The 14,800-nt window shown below is 31.4% G+C and overlaps 1 protein-coding gene across 2 annotated transcripts; it reads right to left on the reverse strand.

The window, feature by feature from the left end:
• Positions 1-605: 605 nt before the first annotated feature.
• Positions 606-10,894, reverse strand: LOC137820052 (uncharacterized). Of its 2 annotated transcripts, XR_011082535.1 has the most exons (12): positions 10,534-10,894; positions 8,775-8,963; positions 8,581-8,634; positions 8,023-8,133; positions 7,721-7,783; positions 7,374-7,628; positions 3,347-3,493; positions 3,082-3,109; positions 2,587-2,657; positions 1,773-1,832; positions 917-1,040; positions 606-835 (listed from the first exon to the last, which is right to left on the reverse strand). XR_011082535.1 is itself a non-coding variant. In XM_068623834.1 (11 exons), exons 1-11 carry the CDS (start codon positions 10,753-10,755, stop codon positions 972-974), a joined length of 1,269 nt encoding a protein of 422 aa, XP_068479935.1. In that variant the 5' UTR covers positions 10,756-10,894; the 3' UTR covers positions 606-971. The 2 variants fall into 2 exon arrangements, 1 of the variants encoding a protein (XP_068479935.1); XM_068623834.1 differs by having other exon boundaries at positions 606-1,040.
• Between the last annotated feature and the right edge of the window lie 3,906 nt (positions 10,895-14,800).

Raw genomic sequence — 14,800 nt, forward strand, 5'->3', positions numbered from 1 at the left:
AAAACATTTATCGTAATTATTTATTCTAAAATTATATAATAGTAAATTTTCATATATATTATAACTATTATTTTTTATTATTTTAAATCTTTTGTTTTTTAAAATCAAATTCATATAATAAACATTATATTTTTAAATTAAATCCCATGCAACAAAGGTCAAAAAAACTAGTTTAATGATAAAGTTAATGTCATAAACCCTGAATCTTAAACATGTGTATCATTACACTCTGAAAGTCATTAGTGGGTCATTAAAAGTTTTAATTGAAATGGATGAAGGATTAAAATGTTCCAATTTAGAAATCTTGATCAACTATTTGTTGACCTATTTTTCTAAAGGAACTAAATTGGTCCAGTGATTTTTATGTGATGAAAATGTCTATTCACTCAATAATATCACATGCTTTGACAGAAAAAATAACCAAACATTGTTGTGTTCCTCTATCATAAATCTTACTCCCAGCAGACATTTTTCTTGATCATATTCCAGCACTTTTTTTCTGTGGCAAATTTTAGTAACTTTCTTAAACATATGAAATCTGCATAATTCACTAATGCCAACTCATTACTTAATGAAGCCGAATGCTATAATTTTTTAAAAAAATGTATGTAAAGGGAGAAAGACTTTTCACCCTTGTTATCATATTATAAATATTCAAGCACATTTGCTGTATCACACTACTAAAAATTAATTTTTTTTCCATACAAGAAAACGATATCTCTTAAAATTATAACCAGAAATTGGCTGCAAAAAAAAAACTGAGCACTAGCCATCAATTTTGCCAAAATTTTCTGACCTGTAGTCATAAATTGTATCTCAACTTCTTCACTTTCTCCTAGAAGGGGAGCATTTGTCAATTGACAACAATGCTAATCCGAACTATAATCACCAATTGGCTGAGAATAAAAATTCTGACCTTAGCCAAAAATACATCTCAACTTCTCCACTGAGTGGTACAGTAGTGAATTCTGCTAAACATTGAACCGAAACAACATCACATCTCCTTCTTGTACAACATATTCTTTACCTTCAGATCTCAACTGCAACAACATAATAGAGGGAACTAATTTCATGAATTACATGAGGCAATAGACAACCTTTCATTTCAACTTACACAGATTATTTAAGAATACATGCTCTTCCTTACTTAGCCTACTATCATTCCACTATTGACAAGTTTTAATATCTCAATGAAAGAAAGTAAGAGAAAATAAATCTTGGAACAATAGTTCCAACCTCATAGGTACAAAGATGTATTCAGAATGTAAAAAATAAATCTGCTGTTTTACAGTTTCCCTATAAAAATGGCCCTCAAAATAGAATTCTAAGAAACATATCTCTTAATAGTTAATTAAAATAACTAGTTAAGTCTTACCGATACAGACATTAAAAAAAAAAAATTGTTGAGTGTTGTAATATTTATAACATCAGTTGTTTTCTTTTAAAATTGTTTTACTCTTTCATGATAATGGTATCTATAAAGTGTTTAACTAAGAATAGGTGTTGGTTCACTCTTTTAACCCGTACTCAAACCAAGACCAGGAAGTGTCCAAGATGTGTCTCAATTGAAAAATAAATTTTTAGTTGTGATATGGTTGAGGAGTGTCAGATATGTGTTGAAGGTGTTTCCAACGAGTGCCGTGTCCAAAAAATGCTGGACTTGTTGACACTGTTCTACAGATGTGCTTCTTGGTTTACAAATGCTAAAATCGTATACATGAATATAAAACAAAACATGGTTTACTGGGAGTAAAATGATATGAGCAACTTACCAGTCCTTTCTCTCGTGCTGCACCAAGTGAACCAGCGGCAACAAAATCATCATAAGACACCTAATTTAAGATAACATCTTTAATCAAGATCAATGAATACATTAAGCAAACTGCAACATGCTTAAAATAAACATAATAGTATAACTAATAAAAATATATAAATTTTAGGGTCTCACTTTCAGTTGCCCAAGTTCAGTCAGAAGTCACACTACTAGAAAATCATTTAATATAAACTAATTTTAAAGACAAAAAATAATTAGTTACTATATTGACTAAATTAGATATCATTTTAAAGACTAAAAAATTTACTGGTATCTAAATAGTTTCTAAATTTATAAACTAGTTTATAAATTGGTATCTAATTAGTTATTAAGGTTTTAACTACCAACTATTTACATTCTAAAATTGGTAGCTAAAACTTTGATAACATAAAAACCAATTTAGAAACTACTTTAGAAACCAATAATTTTAGTCTCTAAAATAATCTCTAATTTAGTCAATATAGTAACTAATTATTTTGTCTCTAAAATTGATTTCTATTGATGATTTTCTTGTAGTGTAGCTTTCATTTTTGTCTATATTGGACTGTTACGACATATTTTTCACATATTATAACAAACTTCGGAGAAAAAATCAACAATTTTTGCTATCAAAATTTCTCAGACATAGGCCCCATATAATCCAGAAAATAGAACATCAGTCATTACCCTTTTTTTCTTTTTGCATTTAATTTTTACAATATTTGCTATGCAAAGTCATATGCTAATATATATTACAGATAGGAGGAGTTCAAAGTTATATCCTTGATGCTTACTGTCTCTGCTCGAATGAAACCCTTCTCAAAGTCAGAGTGAATAACTCCAGCAGCTTGAGGTGCAGTCATTCCTAGTACAACAAGAGCCTTAAAAGTTAGAGGAGTAATCCAATCTAAGTATAATTCTTATAATATTATTAATTCAATTTGGTTAATCGGTCAGTTAATTATTTCAAAGAAAAAATGAGCAATCAATCTTTTAAAAAATATATTATTATTAATTCAATTTGGTTAATCGGTCAGGTTAGTTATTCCATTGAAAAAATGGGCAATCAATCTTTTAAAAGAAAAGAACACATATTCATTTATCACAGGCGTTTATCAGCAGTATCCCTTTATTGCCATGCAGAGCAAAAACAAACTCTATATAAAAGTCTGTTTAAATTACAATATGACCAGTTACTTGAGCAGGGAGTTCAGAAAAATAATAAAATCAAGTCAAATTAATGTTAGAGTATTGTGCAATGTAAAGTCTCATCCAGGGAAAAACCTAACCTGAAAGTATTGTCCATGCTTTTGTCTCCTGTGTACCCGTTAGAAAACAAAATCAGTTTTGAACATGAAATATGATATGCAATCTAAACTTTGGGAGTTATAGTTCAGGATGTCTTGGTGAACAATTTTACAGTTCAGGGTAAACAATTACTAGAATAATCAAACAATTCAAATCTTTGAAAGTTGTTACCTTGCCATGACATACATGTTTGACAGGATATTCTAAAATAAATTCTCTCTAAAAACATTTCCGGTTTTCCCTTACCTTTTCACCAGAAGTAAAATAAGTTCTCAGACCCAAAAGGTCATAAGTTGCCCTGATTAAGTTTCCAAGACCACTTTCACTAACACCAAGAGATTGCAAATATTCTTCTCGTTCTTCAGTCGGTAGCTCAGTAAGCTCTGCCTCAACCTGCAAGGACAAATATCCCCATCTTGATTTGCTGTGGTGACTAGAACAAAAATATCAATAATTGTTCTTTTAATATTTAGAGATTATGATATACAGACAAGTAACAGTTCTAGAAAAAGGTTATATTACACAACTTTTTGTGAACACTTTATGACTTCATAAAGCTTCATTAATGACAAGGTGCAGATGCATTACATGGTATAAGGATCAGATGAAAAAGTAAATCAGGGACCAAAACTGAAATATTCTGCTTTTATAAGGACCAAATACATATTTAATCCTTTGTTTTTGCTACATTTAATGGTTGGCACATCACTTTTTTAACCATTTCAATGTCTCATCATCCCTCAACAGTAAGTAATTAATTGAGGGTTGATTTGAACTGACAGGGACAAACAGTGGCGAGTGGAATGGAGCATGGGCTGCACATACCTACAAAACTGTGGCAAAAGAGGCATGTGGAAGGGCATTGGTGGCAAGTTTCTAGAAACTGGTCAAACAGACGATGGTGGACCCAGTGGTCAGAGATTGAGTGGTTGCATGAAGCAGATGGTAGTTGACAGCAAGCATATTGATGAGAACGGCAAGGGGCCACAACAAACGCAACCAAGGTTTACCAATTGGGTACACTATGAAGGTGTTTTACTACACCGAAGGCAGGCTAATGTCACCAAAATGGAGGCTGCTTAGGATTTGCGGAAATAGGTCTCCGATCAGAACTTTAATAACAACTTGAAAGAAGTGAACTGTGAAAAACTTGAATATTATTTCTTTGATAATTTTTCTACAGGGAGATTAAAAATATATAGGATGACTAATTAATTCCAACTTAGTAATTACAAGAAAGAATTATATTGATGTGTTGTCCTAGTTATAGAAATAAAATAAATCTGTACGCAAACGGAAATTAGAAAAAAAAAATATCTCATGTCACAATACTATCAATATGAGAATCAGCTTGTAAATGTCCACTAATCTGAGACCTCATCTTCACAGATAAGGCCTTTTCATGGAGCTCCTTTGATATATTGATCATCACATCTCAATGATCCTCAAGTAGGAAGGCTAAGAATTTTCTAATCATACTTATAGCAAAGAAGATAAGCTAAAATCTATTTTTAATCTCATATCATTTCACTAAAAATCGTTCTGATCCCTTCTTTTAAAAGATTCGTTTTGGTAATCTATCTCTAGTTCGGATCAATGTCTCCATTTTGAGACAGCGATCATTTTTTGTATTGGAATGGAACACAAATTTGTGCATGAATCATCATTGGAGAGATCACAAATGAAAATACCAATAATGATGGAAAGATATAGTAAAGGCCATGTGAGTCACATCTAACACCAATCATCCTTCTTGATATTTGATACTACAAGGTAACATTCTTTTTAATAAAGGTGAAGATAATGTCATTGTATTGGGTCAATCAGATGACAGAAAGTAGATTAAATGGACAGTAAAGGACATAAAGAATACTGCAAGCTTGTGTTTTTTAACCATTGGCAGCAGTGATAGAAGGCAAATTGTCAATAGTAGTAGAAGAAAGTAAAAGGAAAAGAAAAAAAGGGAACAATCATCATATATATGAGTGATTACAGAACAGTCAATGATCCAAGGACCAAGAAAAGGAATTGAGAGAAACAAACTGAAGAATTACAAGTGTATGCCATCAAGGAAGTGCTAAGAGTAGATTGGCAAGTCTCACCATTTGATGAAGTCTTCATATGTTGTCAAAATGTCATATGAGGCTGATTAGTTGGTAATATAGGAGCAACAGGTGACTCAACAATAGATGCCTAAACATTATAAGGTAAATAGAAGGGCTTCCATGCAGCTTCCAACACTCATCAGTGTTATGTCCAATGCAATGACAATGGTAGCATTTTGGAGAATTTTAAAATTACCTATGCAAAAGCGTCAACAATAGATGCCTAAACATTATGAGGTACATGAGAGGGTTTCCCATGCAGCTTCCAACACTCATCAATGTTATGTCTAATGCAATGACAATGGTAGCATTTTGGAAAATTTTTAGAATTACCTATGCAAAAGCGTCCAGAAACATTACTTTGTGAAACAAATGCAGTATTGTCCCTTGTAGACAAAATATGTGTCTCTGTGTTTTTAGAGGAATACAAAGGAGCACAGACTATGCAAAAGTTTAGACTTTATCGATGGTCCCAAAATTAATCACAATTAGTAGCATACTCTTGTGGCAAACCAAACAAGGCTAAGGTCATAAAAAACGTACTACAGTTCTCAAGTTCCAGCTTTACATGAGCATATGGTGCAAGGAACTCGTTAAAATCATGTAAGGCCTTCAAATTGTCATGGAGCAAGAAGTGTTGACAGATATTGGCATATACCGTACAGATGGTGTTTGTCATTTGTATAAAGGGCACAAGCCTCGCTCCAAACTGATGTACAGGTCTCATGGGCATGGAAAATAGGTTTGACTAAGGTGTGGATAGTAGATTTGATAACACTACACAATTGAGCATCAATCTTTATCCATTGTTTGCATTATTCTATAGGAACGGATTCAGTAGTGGGAAGTAATATAAGATCTCTACCCAACCCACTTAACCAATACCTAATTTCAGAAGCCCAATTTGAATAGTTAGACTTGTTCATCATCTCAATGCTAACAATATGGTTAGAAAATATGGGAGAGTTTGTTATAGATGTTGATTAGGTGTTGGAAGACATTTTTGAAATCTGAAAAAAAGTAATAAAATAATCCAAGAGAGAAAACTAGATGGAACCACCAAATGAACATTGATGGAGCCGCCACCACAAGGTTAGGGTTGCACAGAGGAAGCAACCTAGGCACAGGTTGGTTGGCCGCCAACCACCACTGCACACACCACCATGCGCCAGTGGGAGTTAGAGAGATGACCTGTGTGGATCGATGGTTTCTCTCAACACTTATATTATTGGATAGATCGGCTCAATGTGATACCAACCCTATGCTCGCCAAAGAAAACGAAGGTCGTTAAAACCGTCATTGAAACCGTGCACGTAAACTTGGGAGCAAGGTTCACCAAACAAAATCTTCCAGAGACAGTGGGTCTACCAAACCAACACGATTTTTATAAAGACTCTAGATACCATGCAAAACTATAAGAAATAGAGAGGCATTGAACTAAACCGTGCATTTCTGAGACAGCATGAGGCTTTAATTATATTGAGAAAACAAAATCAGTAAATAGAGGAGATATGGTATCCTATAATAATTAAGATATGATACGGGAATAAATAAAATGTTCCTAATAGTACATATATAATCTTAATATTTCTAATTATAAAAGATACGCACCTAACCTAAGGCCTTGTATATCCCATACCAAAATCTCATGCTTCCACCATGTGTCTTCAAATCTTAATATTTTAGAGTACCTTAGATAATCTCTTAGGATTTATTCTTCTTTAATATTTGAGTTGTTTCCTTATTTAATTAGGATCTTTGTATTAAAATATAATTTATAGGTATATCATATCAAGTATTTATTGCCATTAGCTCATATAAAATGGACTCTGTTGTGTAGTCCATACACAGCTTTCAGCATTTCCTCCATCTTTTTTTCTCTTTCAACATTAAGAATGGCAAGTATGTGTTTAATGATCACCACATGCAGTGAGTGTAGATGTCACTCCCCCCCACCCCCTCTGCAGATATCATGTGAAACTAGAAGGGAAAGGAGAAACCATTAAAGAGGGGAAGTGTGACATGCCAATACTTCTGACATTTTTATGAAAGCAAGAAAGCTTGTTCAAGAAGCTTAAATAAATGTTCAAACATTTAAAAAAAAAGGAGGCTAACATCACTATTGATCTATCAGTGTAATGAACTTAAAAAGCCTTCTAAATGTATACCTGTGCTGAAATTGTTACAATTCTAGACTGCAACTCAGATGCAACATTTGTAACATCCTTGACAAAATTATTGTTTGCAGGATCTGCAAGATCAGTTTCTGCAACATTTGCCACATATATAATAGGTTTCATGGTGAGTAAGCAGAGATGTTTTACAGCATCACTTTCAAAATCTGTTAAGGTCACAGATCGTGCAGGCTTTCCATCCATAAGCACCTGTTGAATCTTTTCCAATGCAGACTTTTCTGCCTCTTCCTACAATCAAAATTTTCAAAATCAAGTTGAAGGATGCATTTCAACTAATAAACACAAATTGATGACATGTGGTAGCAGTTAAAGACTATAACCTTGAGTTTAGATTGTGAATCCCTTGCCTTGCCCTTCTTTAGCTTTTCAATTCTTTTCTCAATCTGCATTGCTTAAAAAAGGAATATCTTAGCGTATCAGTCAAGTTTGTCATATAATTTCATAGCAAGTGTTTGTGCATGCACAGATAGAGTTCAAAAACCCAGAAGCACAAGGAAAATAATATAATATCATCCAAACAAATTAATAGATCTGACAAATATCATAAAAAGTCAAATGTTCAACACATTTAGAATGATAAATAAGCAGTAAAATGATGTAGAATGATAGTTAGTAAGCTGACCTGATCCAAATCTGAGAAAACGAGCTCCAAATTGATAACATCGATATCAGACTTGGGGTCAACTTTCCCACTCACATGAACAATGTCATTGTCTTCAAAACATCGTACAACCTGATTTGATTATTGAAAAGCAATAGATCCATGAATATTTTAAACAAGTAAAGGGAATAAAAACTACCCTGTATTTTTTACCACATCAAATGTTTCCAAACTCCAATTTAAGATTGGCAGTGTACATAGCTACTAAATTAGTTCATAAAAAAGGAAACAACTACAGAGAACAAAAAAATTAGATGTAATACTTGAGGCTGAAAATATGATAAAAAGAGATTAAGAGATTATCTCTTAGTTTATCCTAGTTATTTATAGAAAAAATTACATCAGGAATACCAAGAGGTACAAGAAAATGCTATATCTAGGCAATTAATGCTAATAAGCAAAACAGCTTTTTGGGACAGACTACTTATCCTATCTAAACAAGCAATATAACAAAGATAAATTATTCCAACAGTAATCATCTAAGGCCATGATAACAAGGAAATGACGATAGATACACACCTGAAGTATAGAATCCACCTCACGGATATGCGACAAAAACTTGTTACCCAACCCCTGCAACAGTTGAAAAGAGAATTGAGGTCAATGCAATGCAAATGCCAATTTACTACAAAACATATGAGAATTTATTGAAAGTAAGATAAAAACAACTGTTTGTTGAGACCAAAAACAAAGAGAAGAGAAATTAAAAAAACCTCGCCTTGACTTGCACCCTTGACAAGCCCAGCAATATCCACAAATTCTATAGATGCTGGAACAGATCGTTGAGATTTGCTGAGATCAGAGAGTACATGAAGACGAGAATCGGGAACAGCAACAATCCCTACATTTGGCTCTATTGTACAAAATGGAAAATTAGCAGCTTGGGCCTTTCCGTTTTCCACCTAGATAAACAAGACCATTATATTAATTAATAATTGATAAATTATGATAAGCTTTGGAACTAGGGTCACACACAAAACATCAATAAAACAATCAGCACAAACATTGAACAGAAATTAAACAAACTAGATAAAACAATCCTCACAATATTTTGCTAGTTAGTTGATTACAAAGAAGCATAAGTAGTTACTGCAAACTCAATTCTAATATAATAATGACATTTGTATTTTTGAAAAGTAGCCATTCACAAGTTCATATTTGTCCATTGCTATTTCATGGAGAAAACTTAAGAATTGATTCAAGGGTTGACTATCCACTTACCAGGAATAACAAATCCAAGCCATCATTTCAAAAACTGTAATTTCAAAATCTCATAACATGTATTCTGCTGTTTGGTATGATTCAATCATTTTGAAATACAAGTCACCCCATTACAAGAAAGCTCACTCTGAAGTATATAAGTACGACTTTTGAAACAGTGCTCTTAGATTCAACCTCGATGTCAGACTTCTCAAACTTCTAAGGGATCTACTAAGCAATTCCACAAAAATCTGTTGCACACTGATAGTGAACTGTAGATTTTGTGTGCATTTTTAAAAGGATTCATTGACATATTTATAGATTACTTTGGTACTCTACAAATATGTGGACAATTAGAAAGGAATTTAAACAAATATGCACATCTATTTCCCTTTGCAATAGCTACAGTTAAGCATATCTTCACTATTTAATATTCATAAGCAGAGAATTCATGTCAAAATGTTTACTAAGTATATGCAGTCTATTTTTGCCATAGAAAGTTGAATCTCTAGTCTTAAATCAAGCCAAGTGGCAATTTGTGATCCTTGTAGCCAACCTCATAGGGATAAGGCTTTTGTTTTTGTTGTTGTAAAGTACGTATTTCAAAATATCAAGGAAAGCTTGAAATTCTTACACATTGAGCACTTCTCATCCACTTTAGTCAAAAATTCTTGCATTCTTACAAAAAAACAGTTCTTCTTTTATGGTTAAAGCAGTAATGCAATATCAGATGCTTTTTGTTCATTACTAAGAACAATAATCTTCATGTCCTCATTTCCCTCCCCCCCCCTACCAAAAACCCACAATTGAAAACTTATTGAATTCAATTTTAGATATGTTGCCAACTAGAATTGAGTCTAGTGGAAGGAACTAGTCCCTCAGAATGTGGTGAAAAAGGTTTGAATTTCCAGGATATGTGTCCTGCACTACATAGGAACACCCCCATAAACTCAACTTGTTAAAAGCATCTCAAATAAATACCCATCAAAGAAATTTACACCCAAATGAGTTTATGACCAATACGTAAACCCCCCAAATGCCCATAAACTGCATGGATGAAAAACAAAGAGCATAAAGACTCTTCCTTTGCCGACTAGAATTTGATCAAGCAGAAGGGGCTAATCAACGTGGCAACACAAAGGTTCAAATCCCAGCTTAAAAAAGCTTCCACATTTAGTGTCCCACAATGCCTCAAATAGGGTCACAGGATACATGAGGGGGTAAATTTTCATTTCAAGGAATACCCAGAGAGAGATAGAGGGAGTGGCTTACAACGGCATTGAAGAGAGTGGATTTGCCAACGTTGGGGAGGCCAACGATACCAGCCTTGAGGCTCATGCTTATCTTGGATGAAGAAGAAGAGAACCTTCGCTGAATGTCATAGAAGCGAGTCCGTGTGGTGGTAGAAAGAGTGTGATTTGTGAAGAGGGTTGACTTCAATGGATGAACTAAACTTGGAACCAAGTGAAGATGGTTGCAAGCTGCTCGAGCCATCACTTGCAAGAACACACACACGCAGAGAAGATACAATGCAGTGTGTTTCTGTTATCTGTTCTTCTTCTGCTGCCTTGTATTATTATGGTGGGTGCTTTCTATGCCCTTCGTTTCTGATTAGGTTTTTCTGCAAAATTCTAAAGCATATTTTAGGGTAAAGTTTTTATTATTATCTATTTTTATTCCCTGAAAATTGAAGAAACCTCGTTTTGATGTCTAGATTTTTAAGAAAAAAAATTGAGAAAATGATATTTTTTAGTTACATTTGTTTATATAAACTGAAAATGGTTTTGAAATAATTATTTATCTCTTAAATTTAGTGTTTAAGAGCTATACACTTCTACTAAAAAAACTACAAACTCTTTTAATTTAAATATTTTTTTTTTAAATTTGAGATATGAATATTGTCTCCACTTTGAAAAAAAAAAGACAAATATAAGAGTAGAGTAATATGATTAATTAAAAAAAAATCTCAAAATTAATCGAAGAATAATAAAATATCTATTAATATTAACATTTTTATCTAAATTATCTTAAATCTATAAATTATTGGTATAACTTTGAGAATAATTAATCTTTCACACTAAATTTGATGATATCTTAAATATAAAGTATGATTAAGTAAGATGTTCTTGATAATGGAATTTATAAAGGAACAAACTTCCAATTATTTTGGTTATTTTTTATAACATCTCATATATTTCATTGCATTGTGATTTAGTTAAACTATATCAATATTTAGTTTGACCTAAAGAGATGAGAGGTTAATACTATTTGTCGATTGATTTTGTGCAACATTGATTTGTTTTTCGTTTTTTTTTTGTTTTAAAAATTGCTCATTAAATAGGATTAACATCTTTCGATATATATAAGATTTATGTTCTCTCTTTTAGTTTGCTAGATGAATAGGAACAATGTTATCTTTGAAGTTTTTTGGACATAAAATATTTGGACATAATTTCAGCACCATGTAGCATTGTCTGTGTCCGTTCTTTTTCTTGGCGAACGATTTTAAATAGGCGCTGAAAAATATAGTCGTTGCAATTTCGCTTTTGGTCGTTGAGCAACTTCAATTCACTTGAGTGTTGTTCTTGCGTCTGACAAGCTTGATAATTAATGGTGTATTAAATGAACTTCATACAACATTAATTGTTTTTTCTTCCTTACACAACCTCTCAATAACTTGATGTATTTATCTCTTATTGGACAACATGCATTTACTTTAATTTGTGTAAAGCGTATGGTTGTATGAAGCATATAGTCTTTTCAAAGTTGACAATTCTAACATTAGAGAGTTGTTAAATAAAGCACTTTTACATCTCCATTAAGGAGATCATTCAAGTGACTTGTGCTTGAACAAATCTTATTGGCAAACGAAAGCAATTAACATTTTCCTACAACATAGAATAAGCATGTAAATGTTCAAGTAGTACAAGGTTAGGTTAAAATATGTGAGCATCGTTTGAGAATATTAAATGTTTATCAAATGTAGAATAAGATTGTACAACGTTATATCATCTAACAAATGAAACACTTGTCTCTTACAAGATCTATTGTTAAATGAATATTATTGTCTTACATACGAAACATTATCATGTTTTATATTTAGTTGTTTTTAGCACTTAATCAAAATCATGAGTATTGGACTTTTCACTAACACAATCCTTAAACAATAGTATGAAGTTTGAATGAAAAGGTCTACTCCAATTCCAAACCAAAGGGGCCTAATAATGGCATCTAAGTTCAAGTATTTAGAAAAACTATTAAGTAGAGAAATAAATATATTCTCAAACTAGTATTATTAAATAGGAAACTTTGGGAAATCAACTTCAAGGATAATTAGAGAAAGAAGCCTTAAAGAAAATTGATTCCGTAAAAAATGAAGTTGAAGGATCAAAGAAAGAAAACGTTGTAGAAAAAAAAAACTATTAAAATGTATCCAACTATGCCACTTAGTGAGAATATTAATTAGAATGATCAATAATACATGAAACATGAAACAAGTGATGAGAAAAATGCACGCGGAAGCAACACACAATCACGAATCAACTGCAAAAAATAAACAACACAAGATTCAACGTGGTTTGATCGCCAACTGCAACCTACATCCACACGGGCAACTATTAGGTTTACATTATATCCTGTTGCACACCAATTACAAGTACAATGATCTCTTTAATTAGAGATAAATAGAGATAATAAAGGGACATAGTGATTAAACTCACTCACTAAAACATGGTGTCTACTCAGCCCAACCCAATTGGTCCTGACTTCATACCCAACAACAAGGCGAATGTCAACTATGATAGTGATAAAATTGGAAAACTTGATGATAAGAATTCAAAAGGTAACATCAATAATTTTTTTCATTTTTACTCATTAGTGTTTTAGTCAACTTTGTTTACTTTTGTCCAATTTTTTAAAAAAAGTGAAAGTTTCGTACTATTTATCTTTTTTTATTCTTAATTAGGGGAACCAAAAATGAGGAAATGAGAAAAAACATTATGTCTTGATATTGTTGGTAAATCTTAAACATCAATAATTAAAAATCTTAAACAAGAAATACAATTATTAAAAGAAAATGATATCTTATTAGAATACAAATTACTAGAACTAGAAGGAAAAGAAATAATAAGATATAAAAAAAAGGTACTGATTCAAATAAAAATTATATAGAAGAGAATAATACGAAAACTTATATTAGTATCTTAAGTCTAATTACCACTCATAAATGACATACTGAAGTAACCTTAATAACCAAAGAATAAACTTTTAAGATGATAGCCTTAATAAATTCAGGAACAAATATTAAATTCAAGAAGGAATAATACCTACTCAATATTATGAAAAAATCGTAGAGAAAGTAACTAGTGCTAATGGGACAAAAAAAATAATATTCAATACAAATTATCTAATGTCAAAATATGTAAGAATACAATTTGTTATAACACTTTGTATCAATAAAAAATATGAATACCATAATGATTTTGGGAACTCTCTTTTTAACTTTATTATATCATTTTCAAGTAACAGAAAAAAGATTAATAACTTAGACCTTTGGAAAAGAAATATGCTTTGAATTTATAAAACCTCCTAGAACAAAAGAGTTAAATTTATTAAGAGAAACTTCAATATCTCCTATAGAAAGTGAGAAAAAACAGATAAATTTATTAAATAAAGAAATCATATTTAGAAGAATAGAGGAACAACTAAAAACACGTAATCTTAAAAACCTTATTAAAGATTACGAAGATAAACTAAAAAATGAATTATGTGAAAATAATCCTTAGCCTTTTGGCACAGGAAAAAATATACCGTCTCATTACCATATATATAATTTTGATGAAAAAGAAATACCTAAAAAACCAGACTGATATAATTAATTACAAACCATTAAATAAAGTATTAAAATGGATTAGATGTCTATTACCTAATAAAAATAATACATGATGCCACAATATTCTCAAAATTTGTTTTAAAATCAAGATGTTATCAAATCTCTATAGAAGAAAAAGATAAGTACAAAACTGCTTTTGTAGTACCCTTTGGACATTACTAATGGAATGTAATGTCCTAGGGACTAAAAAACGTGCCTAGTGAATTTCAAAATATTGAATAATATATTTTAGCCTTATATGAAAATTTCTATAGTATATTTAGATGATGTTTTAATATTCTCAAAAAAAATATTAATGAACATAAAAACATTTGGAAGAATTTATAAAAATAATTAAAGAAAAATGGATTAGTGATTTCAGAGAAGAAGATAAAAATATTTCAGACAAAGATCAGATTTTAGGATATGAAACATATCAATGTACTATCATAGAAAGAACATTATAATTTACAAATAAATTTCCAGAAGAAATAAAGGAAAAACATCAGTTGTAAAGATTTTTAGGATGTGTAAATTATATAGCATATTTTATTTCCAATATTAGAATAATGTATGCACCATTATATGCAAGAATAAGGAAAAACCCTCCAGCCTAAAATGATGATATGACCAAAGCCATAAAACAAATAAAAGAAATAGTTAAAAAAA

The sequence above is a fragment of the Phaseolus vulgaris genome, chromosome 11, assembly GCF_000499845.2.
Source record: "Phaseolus vulgaris cultivar G19833 chromosome 11, P. vulgaris v2.0, whole genome shotgun sequence".
In the NCBI taxonomy this organism is placed as follows: Eukaryota; Viridiplantae; Streptophyta; class Magnoliopsida; order Fabales; family Fabaceae; genus Phaseolus; species Phaseolus vulgaris.